Source organism: Drosophila albomicans, chromosome 3, assembly GCF_009650485.2.
Source record: "Drosophila albomicans strain 15112-1751.03 chromosome 3, ASM965048v2, whole genome shotgun sequence".
Lineage (NCBI taxonomy): Eukaryota > Metazoa > Arthropoda > Insecta > Diptera > Drosophilidae > Drosophila > Drosophila albomicans.
In genome coordinates this window covers 35,695,374-35,712,962 of record NC_047629.2, presented here as the reverse complement: position 1 = coordinate 35,712,962, position 17,589 = coordinate 35,695,374, and the positions used below count along the sequence as shown (strand labels likewise).

Here is a 17,589-nt window from a genome sequence, read left to right as displayed (position 1 = left end):
AATATCGTTTATTGTCAAATCAGTATGAAGGCAAATTAGTTCTCAACAAGCTCTGATTCAGGCATCTAGATACACAATCTCGGAAGGCATGAAATAGAGAGATCGCATACATCTCAAGCATGAGTAATAATCATTTGCATCTAATACGTTGCCTTTGACAATTAAAAGGAGAAACTGTTAACGATTCGATTACCTAAATCATCCTATATAGAACCAGAACTTATCAACAGATGGAACCGTCAGAAAGATTGCAACCAATTGCGTTCCTTTTGGCTATGCAATCGAAGTTCATCAAATTCAACTAACTGAAATACCTTCATTATCAGTGCTATGCAATGGAGAGATTGTTGGTGTCGGCTGGCTGGTTTTTCCACAGAGATTCAGGTGATAATGACTACTATAGAAATTAGACTGATCGATGGCGATTTCTTTATCAAACTTGAGAAACTCTATCGCTTAATTAATGATAATTATGAGTTCTACATACAAATAAAACTTTTTAATTGCGATGTTGGTTATGCTCGCTACGATGGTTTTGTCATTGGCAATGAAATGTGGGGTTCTGAACTTGATTTGATCAGCACGGTGATCAAATCTGCACAATATTTGATCAAAATAATTTGGAACGGTAACAAGAAAATACAGTCAACTTATCATGGTAGATGGTAATATAAAATATATGTATATATATACCTATTTTCAGGTCAGTGAAAAAAAAACAAATAAATGTATGATAACTTTTTAATTATTGTAATCTAAACGGAAGGTTTATGAAAAAGGATGCATATTTTGATGAAGCTATTTTGTGGGGAGCCGCATCTACTAAAAAATCGAAGCGGAAACTTCACTAGTTCTATGGCGAATATAGAGAATAATTAAATTTAAATTCATGTACGAGAAAAAAAGGGCCATTCTATTGTTTTATACAATATTAACGTTACACAAGCAAATTATAAAGCTATATAGAAATAAGTAGAAGCCTTCAAGATCAGAAAAAAGTGGTAATCCTGATAACAATCTTAAATATCAATAAAGAAATTTACGAATGCTAAACAAATTCAGCTAAATTACTTAATTATCTTCTCCCATCATCTTAGTAATCGCTCATATAGGAATCATAGTAACTCTTTACTGAAAACACAATTGGTAAGTTTAGCATAAAATTAAATTTATTGGTTCGTTATTAAAAGCATTTGTATGCAACATTTTGTTTGGTGTCTTTCCATAATATGCATGATCTCTGTATACAATATATTGTAATTAGAATTTGCTTACAAATTACATTTTAATTGTTTAAATAATTGAAACGGTAGTTCATTCTCTATGTGTAAGAGAGATAGAGTATGTGTGTGTATGTTTATGTTTAAACTACTTGCACTTAGAAAACTGGTCTCATTTATGTGATTGCATCAAACACATTTTTGGTTAACATTTCAATTGGCGGTCCTCTCACCTCTCCTCACCACTTACCACTATGCGATACGATAGACGTAATTTAATTAAAGCATTTAATTGTTCTTGTTGTTGGTGTTTGTTGTTAACGCTTGGCTTTCAGTATGCCACGCTTGAGATTGTTGCATCCAAAGAATCGTCGGTGAAACCACAGAAACTCCACTTGGATTGCTCAGACTTAAAGAGATTTGTGTATTTAGTTAAAATATTTGCGAGTTCATCGTTGCTCTTCAACTCCAGAGATTTAAGTAGCATGCCACGCAGATAGCTGGCAACACTGCCAATATCCACACCATGTGGATGCAACACCAGATAGGCCGAGGTTAACGCTATAATCTTTGCTTCAGCCAGTGCCAGGGACTTGAATTCACTCTGTAAGCAAATTAGAAAATATTAATAAACATTTATAAATGAAATCCGTTAAAAACATATTCAGTTATCACCTCTTGTGTGGTCTTAACTGGAATTGCCTGCACGTTGACAACTTTCGGGCTGGACTGTGATTTGACTTCTACAGTTTTCTGACAACTTTCTGCTGAGTTTGATTCCTGCTTCTCATCATCCTCGATCTCATGGATTTCAACGACGCCGCTTTGATGTTCAATAATACGCACATCGTCATCCACTTTATCTATATCGATAATCTCCAGTTCTGGCACTATCTCTTTTGGTCTAGCATCCTCCTCGTTGTGACTGCATGAATCACCGCTACTATATTCGGCATTGGAAGCATTCGAGGCGCTGTTGCTGTACGCTTCTTTGTCTTTTAGCTTATCGACAGTCTCCTTGATTTTGGTTTTGAGTAGCAGTTGTTTAACGCCAGCCTCTTTAAGATTGCGCTCCAGCTGCTCAATGGTCTTCATGTCCTTCTGTTCGCGTAACTTCGTCTGCAGCAACTGTGTCTGCATGTTGCGTATGGTCTCCTGCAACACCTTGATTTGTTTCTCTCGTTGCACACAATCGCTGCGCTCCACCGACATCTCATTGCGTATGGCTTCCAGTTGGCAGCGTAGCGAATCATTCTCATCCTGTAAAAGGAAATTTATTATGAATTGAATATTGAAATAAAGTAAATTGAGATGAACTTACCTTGAGCCCATCGCTGTCATAACGTGTGCGTTTGGTTCGCTTCTCATAGTCGCGGTCATCATCGGAGATTTCCATTTCATCATCGTCGATCTGGACCGTTCGTAATTCCTGCATGGCATTCCAAAATTATATAAATTCATTAATAACTTGTCGTGGACAGAACAGTCAGATTCCATTGCTTACGATGTTAAAAAGTATTCTAGAACCTAATTATAAAATTATATATGTATAGTTCTTATATTGAAAAATGCATCATCAAATTCTCATTTGGCTCTCGGTACTAATTGTCGATCCATTCATTTACTTACCTCTCCACAAAATTCTAATAAACTTTTGTAATTTTGCTTTCTTGTGGTTTTGCATTGTTCGATTTCTTTTTTAAAATATTATTTTGTATTTTTAGTTTCTTACTGTTTACCAACTCAAATTGCACAGCCAATCGAACGTAGTGAATCTTGCAAATGTTTTCTTGTTTTCTTTTTTTTTTTGTTGTTGTTTGTTTGTTTTGCTATTTATGAAATCTATTAATATTTGTTGTTGTAAATTACATGTTTTGTTTTTGCCAAGTTTTTATGGTCATTCGTCTAAGAGTTACATTTAGTTATATAAGTTGAAATTGAAAGCTTATCAGAAATTTGTATGCAAACGCTTAGTTAAATTGCGAAAAAGTTCAGAAATAATTATACAAAATTGTCGCTAAGATATGTAAAGCATATGAGAGTTACTAGCTAAACCTGAAATGAAGAAGAAAACTGTTTCAAACATTCAAAAAAGGATCGATTAAAGACTGGTTGGTGATAATGTTAGCCAAAAGTATTGAAACAGTTCCCTTTTTTATTAGTAACAATTCAATTAAATGAATACTAAATACCAATACGGTTAGATAATAACAATAAGCGTGACGTCAATACACACATGTTAATTTTGGATAATGAAACTCAGGCGGGCACAAAAACAGTCGCAAATGTGTTAAATGTGATGCAAATGAATCGTTGAAATTAACAACTAATTATTCAATTAAAAAACAAAAGGAAATTGAATGGAAACATGTTGATAGAGAGTATAGGACATGCAGACAGATACGAAGTGGTAATTGACATTAACAATACTAAATATTTGAAATTTTAGACAAGCATTAATACTGGATAATACTGGACAAGAGGATAGGGACAACAGGCACGATATGGGCATGAATGTAGCTCTATATATAGTACGTATGTAGTAGGTTTTTATAGGATTACTTCAGCTGCTGAACTTGTTGTAATTCATTCTTTTTGAACATATTTGTACGTACCGTGGCCAATTTCTTCCATTGATCGATGTTTTTTCTTTGGGCTTTGGTGAAATGGTCCCAAACCTTCTTGTGACTAGCGGCATTGAACACTTTTTCAATCTGAGTGACTGAACAATAATGCAATAATATATAATAATATTAAGGGAGGACAGAGGGTAGATATTTTTTTTTGTTTTTTGTTTTTGGTTTTGTTTTGTATTCATTCTTGACGCTTTTAAACTAGTCTTGGTTTTTTTTTTCTTCTTGCAAATAAAATCAGTGAGAAATGATAAGTAGAATAAAACTACTTAAGGTACCCTGGTATAGATTTATGTATATAATACATACTAGAGAGATAGAGTGAGAAAGAGAGATTATACAACAGCTTATTACCTACACAAGTTTTATGTACTTTAAGGACTTCGATTTGCAGTTAGTTGTTGTTTTCGATGATGATGATGTGGTTAGTTGTTTTTTTTATTTTATAATTATAGTGGTTCTTTTCTACAGACGGCCAGACAGCGGCGGTTGGTGTCTGGTCCGAGAGCTACGTTGACTTTATATTTATAGTACGACTATCTCAGTTTGGTCTACAAACCTTTTGTCTGGACTTACACTTCATACATGTGTCGTCATGTGCATTGCCATCAGATTTCGAATTGTACAGTCCTCAGACACAGAGAAACGAGTCACTGCACAGTGGCACAAAGCACAGATATTACGATTAAAATGCAAAATTGTAAGAAAATAAAATATATTGGTACATATTTGCACGGGTCTATAACGTATACGCATTTGAAATTTAATTTGATGCCTAAAAGTATGCAACATTATTTTCAGTTGAAAATCTGCTTCAATGATTAAAGCCAAAAATTGAACGGCAAAAATTTAACTGTTCATAAAGACAAATTTTTAAAAAAGTTGATTCTACAAAGACTTTTAGACTCTTAGAAATTAGTAAGAACTAAGAAATTAACAAAAATGCATGTGGTATTATATTTTCTTTAAGTATGTGGCCACCTAAAATGCGACTCTGAATTGAAATTTTTGCTTTTGACTTCATTTGATCGCTTTATCATCTGTGTTTTGACCAGTGTGCAGTGCTGAGATGTGGCTGGACTTTTACCTGCAGCTGTTGCTTCACTTGCGCCTTCGTCGTCTTCAATTTTGTCTTGTTTTTTCTGAGCAAATTTTAGACAGTGAAATCTTGTATGTGGAATTGATAATTGTATTTTTGTTGTTTGGCGCGATGACTAAATTGCTAGTGTGAGTGTGTGTGTGGGTGTGTATATGTGTGTGTGTAGGCGTGTATATGTATTGTATGTGTTTTTGTATAGAGACGCTAGATGCTAACCGGGGTCGCAACAAAATCAGAGAAAAAAAAAGAGTAGAAAGGGAGCGTACCTATAAACCCAGCTAAAACTACAGGCTAGGATTGCTTACAATACATAAGTGGACTTACATTGCGTAGACATGGTGCCCATCTGCTTGCGGAAGCATTCACGCGCCTTCCTAAGATCCTCCTCCACCTGCTGCTTGTCGGCATGCAACCGCCGCACATGCGCATGTGTACTCTGAATCATCGAGTAGAAGACGTTCGCATTGCGCTTGGTGCAATCGCCACGCTCCAGCCACGCTGTTATGGTTTGTATGGCCTTCACAAAGGTGTCGTTGTTGCGTAGATGCTCCGCCACTGCAGTGGCCTCGTGATCCGTGTAATGCGGTATGGGTGGCGGCGACTGCGAACGTAGGCGATCCAAGGACATGCGTTCACGATGTCGCTGCTCACGCTGCAACTGTCGCTGCTTGCACTCGTAGTCATATTGATCGTCACGCGCCTGGGCGTAGTCCACATGCAGGCGGCCAAAGTTGGGTGGCTCATTGAGGCTGGTGATCCGCAGCCGGTAGCCGGACAAGTAAATGGCTCGATCAATGGCTGCCTCGTGGCGATAGCGTATATGGCAAAAGTTCTTTTTGGACATGCGTAATGTGGTGATTTCACCGCATGACTCGAATATCTCGCGAATGACCTCCTCCGTAATATTCTCGGGCAGTCCGCCGACAAACACTGTGCGACAGCCGGGTGGGCGCTCGCGTATGGTGGGTGGCGGTGCATTTGGATTGGGTGGAAACAATATGCAGTTCTTAGTCTTGATGACTTCTTTTAGTGGTGCCGCATTGCCACTGCCATCTATTGATAAAGAAGTTGTTATTTTAAGTTGAATTACAATTATTAGATCAAGCCTTACCTGTGGCTAGACTTGGATCAACGCCTGCATCCGTTGGCATGCCAGCGGCAGCTGCAGCGGCTGCATAGCCCACAGCTGCATAGTTGTGCTGCATTTGTTGCATAGCAGCTGCCATCATAGCCGTCGGATCCATCAGCATTTGGGCACTTGAGTTGCTGGCATTGTTCGTCGCTGTCGCTGAGACTCCGCCATTTGGCGCTGTTGCCGCAGCAGCAGCTGCCACGGCTGCAGCATTCTGTGCCGCCGGAAAATACAAGTAGCCTGGTGGCGTATGCATCAAACCGTTTAAATAGAGCTGCTGCGCATCGGGTAGGTTTAGTGTGCTGCCTGGCAATTTGTCGGCTGGCTTTGCTGTGGCAGCTACTGCCGCTATGACATCCGGTTCATCAAGGTCGTTGTCATTTTCTAAATCCATGGGTGCGCTTCCCTGTGCATTGTGTGACTTTAGTTTGTTCACAGTTGACTTGTTTGGCGTTGATGTTGTTGCCGATTGCGACGCTGCTGAATTATTGCTGCTGCTGTTGTTGTTGTTGTTGCCGCTGTTATTGTTTGTTGTTGTGGTAGAGGGCGCGACCACGCCTGCCGTGGCCGTTGTAATGGCAGCCGCCAATTGATTAATGAAATTCGGATGATTTGGCAGGCTTACGCCATTTGGCATGTTGCCAAAAACAGGCACTGCAAGAGAGAATTCAGTCAGTGTCCAGTATTGATTGCCGGTGGCAAAATAAAAACAAATAAAAATCAGCTGTTCAGCTGTGATAAAGCGAAGGCAACAGCAAAGCGTACATAGCAATGTCTGAGCGCACAAAGCACACACACAATTAAGGGTTTGGTATTTTTTTCCAATTGTTTGATTTGCGGGGTGCTCTTCATTACACACAATGATAACTTTAGTTGCAGTTACTTGATTATCTTATTATGCATAGGAAAATAACAGTTATGCGAATATATGCAAGTACTCACACATATTATCGGCCAAATTTGCAAAATTGAACGCCATTTGGAAGTTTTACGTGTTATGCGAACAACGAACTACGCGAAAAATACCATTTTTGGTATGTGGAAAAATAGAGACAAGTCGTTACGCTACGTTAAATCCGAACACGTTTGCCACTTGCTACGCGCACTAGAAAGAAACGCATTGCTTTTCCAATCATTTTTGATTATTTTTTTATGTAATTACTCTGCTTTTAATTCGGATTTTGCACTAAATCTTTCGTGGCCCCGTCAGAAACGGAGCGAGCGACCGTCGTGCTCCCCGTAGCAACTACTGCACTTTTATCTGCGAGCCAGGGCTACAGTAAATAACGTTGTGAATATTATGTGGTATTTTTTAGGCATTCCGTTGCGGCATCGCAATACACAGTGTGTACACACTGTTTATGATTCATCAGCTGTCGTTAGTTCGAGAAAGTTGAGAACGAAAACAACACGTAAAAAGAACGCAGTTTACAAAAAGTCGGTTAAATCTTTATTGTTTAGAGCAATACAAAAAATTTTCGGAATGTCGATTAACACGGCACACGCCAATAATGGCGTGCTAATACACGCAGGCGAATAGTAAGTAGAAAGCCTTTTCCAGCCAAATAGCTAAATCTGACGTCATTGATTATCTTCTAAGCTCATTCCGGTTGTTTTTCTATTGTATTATTAATTTATGTACATATACATATTCATGTGTATTTAATGATTAAGCTGTACACAGCTGAATCTAGAATTAGAACTGGGTGGACGTGTTCCTCGCCATAAATTGTGAAAATAAACAGCTGCCGCTAATTTATGATAAGATGTGGTGAACTGTGCTAATCCAAAAACAATTATCTTGCTTTCTTTTCGCCGCAGCATTTTATTGCACAGCGATAGTGTGACCATGGACTTCTCGGGGCAGGATAATCCACTGTTCCAGGGCTCCAAGCAGGGACGCATCTATTTAACGTCGCATCGTATGATCTTTAACAACAAGAAACCAGCCGATACGATGCAATCCTTCAGCGCACCTTTTGTGGCTTTATCGGATGTAAGTATTTTTTTTAAATAATAGTCAACGGGCTTGTGACTTGGATTGTAACTGATTCAAATACGTGCTTTGGTTTGTGTCTTAACTTAACTTGAAGAAGAAGTTCACCGATAACCAACTTAACGGATTAATTTAAATTTTAATTGATGACATTTTGGAAATCCCCTTCGTATTGCACGATTTAATGCTTGTCGCTGTTTCTATTTGGACAGTGGGCTTCTATATAAAAATTATTAAATTAATATTCATTCCTTTTACTACTTGCAGGTGGAGATTGAACAGCCCGTGTTTGGTGCCAACTACATCAAGGGCAAGGTGCGCGCCCAGCCGAATGGCAACTACGTGGGCGAGGTGAAGTTCAAGCTCTACTTCAAGGCTGGAGGCGCCATCGAGTATGGTCAAGCATTGCTGCGTGCTGCTAAAACAGCGCAGGGCAACTTCCATCGCGGCGGCCTTGCTGGCGATGATCCTCCACCCTACGCACCGGCTGGCGCATGGCATGAGGCGCCACCACCGGCGTATCAGCCACCACCCGGCTACTACGGCTGGTTGCCGCAGCATGATGCGTTTAGTGGCCCAGCTCCGAATACGGTGTACATCAGCGATAATCCGCCGCCGTATCCGGGCATCAGTAAGTTGTGAATAATAATATTTATATTGAATCCACTCGGCTTTTGTTAATGTACAGCAACAATTGGCTATGAAATGCGTGCATGACAAATCATTAATCGATAGCACGCTTGCTCTCTTAACTCTAACGCACCATTTGCACACTTCCATTTCTTTTCAATTCCATTTTTAGTACCACCAACTAATCCACAAGCACCGCAACCGCACCAACAACCGTACCAGCAACCGTATCAACAACCGCAGCAGCCACCACAGCAGCAGCCAACTGAACCCACTTGGTATGGTTTTTCAGCGCCACCAGATCAGCAACCACAGCAGCCACAACAGCCCGGCTATGGAGCACAAGGCTGGAATGGTGGCTATGCTCAGCCGCCACCATATGCGTCCGTTGGTGGTCCAGCTGGTGGTCCACCTTATGGCGGTGGTGTACCGGCCCAAGTTTATGGAGGCGGCCCTGCTGCTCCCTATGGAGGCTACAATCCCAATATACCCAGTGGTTTCATGCAGCCCGGCTTGCAGCCAGCAGGCTATCCGGGACAGCAGCCAAATGGCTATCCAGGCGGTATGCCACCACAGCAGCAACCAGGTGGCTATCCACCACAGCAACAACCTGGTGGCTATCCACCACAGCAACAGCCAACAGCTTCTGGCTCTGCTGCCAATGCCGCTGGCGGTGCGGCATCCGCCAACTTTATGGGATTCAGCTTGCCACCTGGAAGTGAGTATAAATCATTATAGAACTTGTTTATGTATCATTGTTAATCCCTTCATTTGTTTTTATTTCTTGTCTAGACTAATTACTCATCTCAAGCAAGAAAAGAATCTCATGCGATGTCATATAGCACATAATTTATTATTTCTTGAAAAGTTAGTTAAGTTTACTGTTCAAAATTTTATTTTTTTTATATAACATTTTAATTTTATAGTTAACCATTGAAATTCAATTACATTATTAGTTTTTAGTTTCAACAAGATAGTTAAATGTAGGTTTAAATTTTAAAATTCCTTTTATATTTTTCTAGCCATCCAAAATATTCAAATGCCAGATCAGATTATCAGATTAAATAAGATTAGGTTTTTTATTTTAAACTCCACACGGAATCATTATGCATTAAATGTTGTGGTTAATTTATTCAACGAAATCTAACAAGTTACTAAACACAAATTACCTACCACTTTTGCCATCTGAATCGAACTTTTCTTTTTAACTATTTTTCACAGTGTAAACTGCAAAAATTACTGTACCGTAAAACCGCAAAACCAAGTAAGATCTTGTAAGCTATGCTTCAAAATTATAACAAAAGCCGAGCCGAAGAGTTCCGTAATTATTTTCTTTTTGTTTAGTTTGTATTTAGTAACTTGGCGTAACGATTTCTTTCTTTCTTTCATTCTTTTTTGTCATGCAAACTTTGCAGGAACCAGCAGCACACAATATTATTATTATCCCAATCGTTATCCAGTTGCAAGAACATTGTGTTTTATACCAATACCCGTTATATATCCATAAAAAGGACTGTAAGACATTGTAGCTTTAAGTAGCAAATATTGGTTAATTACTTGTAGCATTTACTTTTGTAAGATGACTGTTGCTTCATAAGAAAATTTAGAAAAGAAAATTTAACAATTCATTCATATTGGTTCAACTATCTTATGAACTAACGTCAGCTACTTTTAATGTTTTATCTCTGATGTGAATAACGTACATTTTATGTCTAGAAATAAGGCAAATTCTTTGCTACAGATGTTAATTGTATTTTCCTCGTTCTTATAGATTCAAAGGAAGCTGAAGCTGCGGCCAGCGCCTACAATACACCCTACAACCAAGGACCTAGTGCACCCGGACCCAATGATTTACCGCCATCATATAACGTAAGCAATTTATATTCTTTTATAAATGCTTTTTTACTAGCAGATTCTTTTTTTTTAGAATTTGCCACCCAGCTACGATGATGCATCGAAGAAGCATCAATAATAAAAGCTTCTGTTAACAATAAAATATTATAAATATATAGTAGACCACAAAACGGCTCATTCCACAATCCTTAAATTGTGCAAGGACTTGTATAGCATACGATTTAATCGCCTATAATTGTTTATAAAATTTTGCTTCGTTAAATATGCACTGCAAAAAGTATTGATTCAGCTATTGTGTTTTAAATCGCATCTCAAAACTAATGGAAAAAGCGCGAATAATCTGTTGTTGTTTTTAGACGCTTGTTGAATTTGAAACATTTTTGTATTTGGTCTGAAATGCAGTCACAAGTATGTAATTGTTTTTCTTTTTATACAAATGTTATTTAACTATTTTACAAATGAAAACATAGATCTATGCAGACCAACTAAACATTCCACTTGAAGTCTATTATCAACAGAAATGTTGAAATTGACTTTAGTTTTGGAATGTGCAACTGGTCTGAATTTTCTATTTATACTATATAACGAATATAATTGTACATGAAATATAAATATTTGTGTATCTATAACAGAGTTAAAAGCATTTTTTATGTGGTTGCATCCTCGGATATATTGCATTGGCTTTCGATGGTTGACGCTGGCATTTTACTGGCAAGCTGGTAGATTTCCGTGCAGAAGAAACATCGAGTTTGAAGAATTTCATGTTGATAAAGAAGTGACTTTCTTGCTTGAATTGAACACAAGTTGATTTTAAAGAAAACAGAATTCCGCAACATTAACGATGACTTGCACGATAGCCAGCTCCAAGTGCGGGTTATCGTTCAAGTTGCAAATTTCTGAACCACATTTGTTTGCTCAATTTTTACACATTCACACTCTAGCAGCTCCAGCGTATCTATAATTCTTGGCAGGACATTGCGCCGTGCTCACTGCTTCGAATAATGCCATAATATGGGAGCTCGGCCACGACCACTTGATGAGTCTTTTTGTTGTCTATTTCACTATTCGAAGCATTGCAAACTACGGAGCGATATCCTGCTTACTTAAAAATAATAAAATAATTGGATTAGAAGGAAATAAATTTAGGACAGTTTTAAATGCATAACAAATTATACTTGCGTGTCAAACTCTGCAACACCTGTTGAAAAAGGAAAATTATGAATTTATGAAATACATGTTTTTTTATTTTCTTCATAATATGTATAATTAAATTATTAATTTAAAAGATTAAAGCAGCTTTCGTCTAGACATTTGCAATTATGTATATAATAAGTGTTACTTACATATTTGTACAGACAAATTGAAGCAGAGCTTTGAAATAATGGCAACCTGCCAGCGTGGGGTCCACAAGGATAATAATGACTGTCTGGCGCTGGCAGCTTAGAATTTACGACTTGTCTGGTCGCATGCAATGAAAAATCAATCATACGCCGCATGCGCCGTGTGTGACGTGGTGAAATGGCGATACTGGCTACGAGCTGTGTTGGCAATTGACAGCAAATTTAGTTGTGCATGTCCTGTGTGTGAATGCAGCATGCTTAAACTAAGCTCGCCACAACATCCGAAGCAACTTGATAATGCTGAACAAAGTGAAAAAGTGTTTTTAATTGGCAATGAAATAAAAGCGTAATGTTTATAACGAGAATGAAATGCGAAATGAATGTGGCATTGGAGACTGTGCAATTCGCATTCGATTAACGCAATATTGGAGCAACAATTCAGCAACGTTTGTTGTTTATCGATTTGTGTGCGTGCCACAAATAACTACACACAAAGCGAGAGACAACACCCTGTATAATTATTGTGTGCAAGGCGAACAAACTGAGAGTAGTACAAACGCAACGTTTTAGATATTCCGTCGGTTTTCAACGCATCAATTATGCAAACCCCAAACGAATTGTGCGTTGACTAAATTTCCGAAAAATAAATAAAACATAACAAAACTATTTGCAAAACAAGAAGACCAGCATCAAGCATAACAAGCCAAGCGAGAGCTAATCATGGATGTGGGCGGACAGGAAACGACATACGAACCACTCGAGGGTCGCAGCAGCGGTCGGACATCGGGCGGCGGTGGCATGCGGCATCCGAATAGTATTGACAGTCCCGAGTTCGACACACGCGCCCCAAAGGACCAACGGCATGCCGTCTATCTGGCACTCCTTGCAGCGGGCATTGGATTCGTGTTGCCCTACAATAGGTGAGAAGCACTCGAAATAGAATTGAATTCAGTTGGGGGAATGAGTTGCACTGTGAATGAAAACGAATCAATGAATGAATTGCGAATGTTGCGCATCTGATGAGCTTGTGCGCTATAAATAAATCTGTTTTACACAGCTGCATCATTAATCTAGTTTGTCATTTACATTATACAAATTTATATAATCTGCAATTTCTCTTATCTCTCCCATTAGCTTTATCATCGCCGCTGACTATTGGCAGGCACGCTTTCCGGGTCGCCCGGTGGCCTTGGACATGTCCATGACATACATCTTTGTCGCTTTCTGCACAGTGCTCTTCAACAACATTGTTCTTTCGCTGGCGCCCTTCCAGACACGCGTCCTCTTTGGTTATATGGTCTCCTTTACCACTCTGATCTTTGTGGCTGTCTGTGAGGTGGCCTGGCATGCCTTTGCCACGAATACAGCGTATATGGTCAACATGTCAGCGGTGGCATTAACCGCCATCGGTTGCACGGTGCAACAGTCGAGCTTCTACGGCTTCGCCTCGATGCTCCCCAAACAATATACGCAGGCGGTGATGGCTGGCGAAAGCATTGCCGGATTTCTGGTGTCTTCCAATCGTGTGGTGACCAAGCTGCTCATCAACAATGATCGCGTCTCGACTGTTATCTTCTTTTTGACCTCCACGCTCTACATTCTCTTCAGCTATCTGCTTCATGTGGCCACGATTAATTCGCCCTTTGTTCGCTATCACGTGGAGGCGTGCTCAAAGATTGTCCTGCGACCAGATGAGGTAAGTAAGCTGTGAATTTAATTTCGATGGAGAGAGAGATTTTAAACCAAATAATGGATTTAAAAAAAAATCACTTATCTTTGTATCGAGTTAAAGAAAGTCAATAGCTGCTTTCTGTAATTATTTAAAGGAATTTTTTAATCATTTAATATTGAATATTTGAGGTTTTTATTCCAATTATAATTCTATAAAAAATATGTTCATATTTTGTATATAACTTTATAATTAAAATTTTCTTAACTACCTTAATATTAAGATATCTGAGAAACATGCCAGACTTGATATTAAAGATATTATTAAACTAAAATCTATAAATATTTAATTCAACTAGATTTCTTATTTAACAAGTGAGGTTTTTTTTGAGAATTTTGTTTTTGTAATAATAACATTTTATTATAATGCTTTTCATTGAACAAAAAATAATTTAATTGGGTATTGTATTTTTATTATCGTATATTTATTTCACGTAGATTTAACAAGACATGTTTTAGTCTTTTTAATTAAAATGAATATGTGCAAACAGCTAAAGAAAGATGACAAAATTTATTTAAAAAATGGCAATAGTTTTTGAATATTTAAGAAAGAAGTTTCTTATATACAAAATCAATATTTATATAATATATGTACATAAATCTAAAAAGGAAATCATAAATCAGGAATAAAAAAGTCTTAAGGCTATTGAGCTTAACTAATGGGTGTTATTATCTTAAAAGATCATTTGTATGTAAATTCCTATTTTTTAAGTCAAACAATTTTGGCAAATGTTAATACTCGTTTCTTTTTCCTTAATTTGCAGCAAGAAATCGATGGCGCCACGAGCAGCACAAAATATGGAGTGCTCTCCATGGATGGCACAACGACTACAACCTCAGCTGGACCGCATCATTCCAGCGTGAATGCCACCAACACCCTGAGTTTTAGCAATCCTGTCTACGAGTTGTCCAATCCCACGGCAGGCGAGAGCATTATCGAGGGATTGGGACAACTGCCCGAGTTGCCCGCGACGCCGCACGAACCGGCCACGCCCACAACGGTGGCCTTCAAGGTGGAGCACGTGATAACGCCGCGCCGTTGTCGTCCCAGCAAGCTGAGTGACATACGCGAGGGATTCGTCACACGCTGGCGTGTGGCCCAAGTCATATATCCGTACATGGTGTGCATTGCATTGGCCTATTGTGTCACGCTCTCTCTTTATCCCGGCATCGAGGTGGAGATTACTTCGTGTGCACTGCGTTCTTGGATGCCCGTCCTTCTGATGTTCTGCTTCAACACGTCCGATGTGGTGGGCAAAATACTGGCAGCCAGACCGTATCCCTGGTCTCGGCGACAACTTGTTCTCTTGTCGGGATTGCGTATTGTGTTGGTGCCCATGTTTCTGCTCTGCTGTGCGCCGCGACATCGTCCCGTCATCTCCTCGGAAACGGCTCCATTTCTGTTCACCATTGCGCTGGGCATCAGCAACGGTTTGGCTGGCAGTCTGCCCATGATGCTGGCGCCGGCTAAAGTGCCTGGCACCTTGAAAGAGGTCACCGGCAATATTATGACGTTGTCGTACAACATTGGACTCTCGGCTGGATCGCTGATTGGCTACGTGTTCGAGGGCATGTTGGGTCCGCAGCTCGATAATCCGTGTCCCATGCATCCGTGGTCGATGCTGGATCATTACCACGACCATTTGCCACCGCTGCTTCCCACGAGCAGTCCAACGATGGCAGTGAACACAACGCTGGCGCCGCTGCTGCTCAACACCACCATGGCCAGCATCTCAAGCACTGAGAGCAGCTCGACGAGTGTGGTTCCAGTGCCCGCCTTGGCCACGGTTATCACGACAACGGCATTGGCTCTGTATAGCACTGTGGCCAGCACCAGTGTGGAGTTGATTAATGCCACGGTGACCACAATGCTATCGGCGGTTTCATCAACGGTTGGCGACATCAGCGGCGAGTTGGGGGGTAGCACAACGGATCCGCAAACGCCCGAGGCTCTGATGCAGGACATCTAAATTAAGGGATTGTAGGACTGATTGTAAAGCAGGCATGCAAACAAAGAAGAGCTCATATTGAAATGTATCTTAAAGATACTTTTTTGGAGCGCATTCTTTAAGTCTATGCTTTAGCACCGAGGAGAAAAAGAGACCTCTGCAAAATTGTATAGCACAAGTTTCTCTCTCACTGTCTCCTGTATCTTGTAGCAAATTTTTGATTGACAATGGATTAGCAATCGTAGCTCTAACTCTATTGTATGTAACAATCTTAACAAGAATCTATTCAACAGCAAATACCTAGATAATATACATATATCTGTGTGTACTCTTAGGCATGTCTTCTCATATGCAAGTTAGATTTAACATTCACTTTGGAAGGAGAATTTATCAGTCATGCACTTAATGTTAACTTTAACTTGTGCATGAGAGGACACACATAATATATTACTATTAATCCAATTAAGTGCTACGATACTCAAGTTGCAACCTGTTGATTTCGAGTTATAAATGTATAAAATCAAATTAGTTAAGAAGAATTCTACATATACGCATTGTCCGTATGTCTATAAGTAAGTCATTAGGTTACGGATTAAAATAGGCTGGTTGAAATGTTGCAAGAGAAACAAGATGAACGTATTGTTGGTTACAGAGAGAGAATATTTTTATAAATAACGATGGGCAAACTGCAATTGTTTGACATGAATATACATATATACAATGTAATAGATTACAATTTTGATCTGAATGTGGCTCAACTTTACCAGTTTTGTTAAGTTTATAATATAATGTGAGGAATGTTCTTCGATTGCGGATATCACATAGCTTTTATAGACACATTTTCTTTGTAACTCGTAACACAAAACTCCGTTCCAAAAACAAATATATTAACAAATTGCATAGTATATATAAATTATGTTATACAAAATATATATTGTATGTACATTGTGTATCAGAAGATGGTTAGCTAAGCAATTTTGCCATGGCCTTGTTATGCTCGATATTATTTGTATTGTTTTCATATAAATATTTTAGCCAAATCTATAGCAATAATATGTTGTGTTTACTTGGTTTTTGAATTGAATATGCTACTAATCTTAAGTATTGTAACAATAATATTTCAACAAAATAGAAATAAAATTATTAACACAAAATAAGAAAAATTTCCGAATTCAGTTCCAAGTGTGTAGTATCCACTTTTAACTGAGTACAGGGTATTGTGATAAGTGTATCACCCTGTTTTAAAGAAGGATGGTTCAAAGATGGCGATAGAGTTTCAAGCCGACAAAAAGCTCAAGCTTATAATATTTATTATATCAAAAGGATATTTTATTATAGTAAGAGCATTTTATGGTAAATTATAAGCTTTTATAAGAGTATTTATAGCAAAAAATTGATTTCGCAATAGATGGCGACTCATTCATCAAAGCAAATACAAAATTCACAAAAGATGGCTTTATTAAATATTGAAAATAAAACAAATTCTGTAATCATTGAAGAATATATAGCAATATAAATACGATATGTTAAAACATATAAGCATTTACTTGGCCTGCTTTCGTCAATTTATTAAAAATATAATTTCTATTTATAGAACAAAATTGAACTCGCAATAGATGGCGACTCATTAATCAAAGCAAAATTAAATTTACGATAGATGGCAAATGTTTACGTATGACAAAAAAAAGTCTATACAACTTCTCCTCCGCCTAACTGACTTATTAACAAATAAACCAAATGGTTTTGATCATATTTAACTTGTTCTTATCTGCCTAACTAAATTATCAGCAAATAGTCCACATGAGTGTGTCATAGTCCAACACATTTAAAACTTGATTCTTAAAGCGAGGATACGTATTTGCATTCAACCTATAATTTAAGGGTGAAACAGGAATCGCTTTCGCTAAAAAAAAGGGATCTAGTCAACCCTTATCCAAGCACCAAAAAATGCTGACTATGGGCTGAAATAATATTGTCACTTTTAGTGATTACCCTAATCGCTAGTGAA

General features: G+C 38.5%; 3 protein-coding genes across 11 annotated transcripts; 2 read left to right on the top strand and 1 right to left on the bottom strand.

The window, feature by feature from the left end:
• Positions 1-1,151: 1,151 nt before the first annotated feature.
• On the bottom strand, positions 1,152-7,338 carry LOC117570540 (ecto-NOX disulfide-thiol exchanger 2). Of its 4 annotated transcripts, XM_034252248.2 has the most exons (8): positions 7,247-7,338; positions 7,027-7,189; positions 6,064-6,738; positions 5,277-6,005; positions 3,836-3,942; positions 2,542-2,649; positions 1,896-2,480; positions 1,152-1,824 (listed from the first exon to the last, which is right to left on the bottom strand). In XM_034252248.2, the coding sequence occupies exons 2-8, from the start codon at positions 7,061-7,063 to the stop codon at positions 1,552-1,554; spliced, it is 2,514 nt and encodes an 837-aa protein (XP_034108139.1). In that variant the 5' UTR covers positions 7,064-7,189; positions 7,247-7,338; the 3' UTR covers positions 1,152-1,551. The 4 variants fall into 4 exon arrangements, with proteins under 4 accessions (XP_034108139.1, XP_034108144.1, XP_034108141.1 ...); XM_034252250.2 differs by lacking the exons at positions 1,152-1,824; positions 1,896-2,480; positions 2,542-2,649; positions 7,247-7,338 and adding an exon at positions 2,755-3,049 and having other exon boundaries at positions 7,027-7,169; XM_052006152.1 differs by lacking the exons at positions 1,152-1,824; positions 1,896-2,480; positions 2,542-2,649; positions 7,247-7,338 and adding an exon at positions 2,985-3,062 and having other exon boundaries at positions 7,027-7,169.
• On the top strand, positions 7,247-11,193 carry LOC117570543 (WW domain-binding protein 2). 6 transcript variants are annotated; one of them, XM_052006154.1, is made up of 8 exons: positions 7,441-7,623; positions 7,906-8,080; positions 8,348-8,711; positions 8,883-9,428; positions 9,932-9,984; positions 10,126-10,225; positions 10,482-10,579; positions 10,638-11,193. In XM_052006154.1, the coding sequence occupies exons 3-8, from the start codon at positions 8,475-8,477 to the stop codon at positions 10,696-10,698; spliced, it is 1,095 nt and encodes a 364-aa protein (XP_051862114.1). In that variant the 5' UTR covers positions 7,441-7,623; positions 7,906-8,080; positions 8,348-8,474; the 3' UTR covers positions 10,699-11,193. The 6 variants fall into 6 exon arrangements, 5 of the variants coding, with proteins under 5 accessions (XP_034108150.1, XP_034108156.1, XP_051862113.1 ...); XM_034252260.2 differs by lacking the exon at positions 10,638-11,193 and having other exon boundaries at positions 7,448-7,623; positions 9,932-9,974; XR_007955148.1 differs by lacking the exons at positions 9,932-9,984; positions 10,126-10,225; positions 10,638-11,193 and adding an exon at positions 9,503-9,577 and having other exon boundaries at positions 7,247-7,623; positions 10,482-10,497.
• A 799-nt stretch (positions 11,194-11,992) lies between these two features.
• LOC117570541 (equilibrative nucleoside transporter 4) lies at positions 11,993-17,182 on the top strand. The gene is made up of 3 exons (XM_034252255.2): positions 11,993-12,824; positions 13,039-13,600; positions 14,397-17,182. Exons 1-3 carry the CDS (start codon positions 12,625-12,627, stop codon positions 15,600-15,602), a joined length of 1,968 nt encoding a protein of 655 aa, XP_034108146.1. The 5' UTR covers positions 11,993-12,624; the 3' UTR covers positions 15,603-17,182.
• The last annotated feature ends 407 nt before the right edge of the window (positions 17,183-17,589 follow it).

What these genes read in the sequence shown, in the direction of transcription:
- LOC117570540 (XM_034252248.2), bottom strand. Translation starts at nt 7,063, where the DNA reads ATGGCGTTCAATTTTGCAAATTTGGCCGATAATATGT. An exon ending in AAATTTGGCCGATAATATGT is followed by an intron (nt 6,739 to 7,026) that starts GTGAGTACTTGC and finishes TCTCTCTTGCAG; the next exon opens with TGCCTGTTTTTGGCAACATG. An exon ending in AATGGAAGAAATTGGCCACG is followed by an intron (nt 2,650 to 3,835) that starts GTACGTACAAAT and finishes AATGCCATGCAG; the next exon opens with GAATTACGAACGGTCCAGAT.
- LOC117570543 (XM_034252259.2), top strand. Translation starts at nt 7,385, where the DNA reads ATGTGGTATTTTTTAGGCATTCCGTTGCGGCATCGCAATACACAGTGT. An exon ending in CTTTTGTGGCTTTATCGGAT is followed by an intron (nt 8,081 to 8,347) that starts GTAAGTATTTTT and finishes TACTACTTGCAG; the next exon opens with GTGGAGATTGAACAGCCCGT. An exon ending in GCCGCCGTATCCGGGCATCA is followed by an intron (nt 8,712 to 8,882) that starts GTAAGTTGTGAA and finishes TTCCATTTTTAG; the next exon opens with TACCACCAACTAATCCACAA.
- LOC117570541 (XM_034252255.2), top strand. Translation starts at nt 12,625, where the DNA reads ATGGATGTGGGCGGACAGGAAACGACATACGAACCACTCGAGGGTCGC. An exon ending in TTCGTGTTGCCCTACAATAG is followed by an intron (nt 12,825 to 13,038) that starts GTGAGAAGCACT and finishes CTCTCCCATTAG; the next exon opens with CTTTATCATCGCCGCTGACT. An exon ending in TTGTCCTGCGACCAGATGAG is followed by an intron (nt 13,601 to 14,396) that starts GTAAGTAAGCTG and finishes CTTAATTTGCAG; the next exon opens with CAAGAAATCGATGGCGCCAC.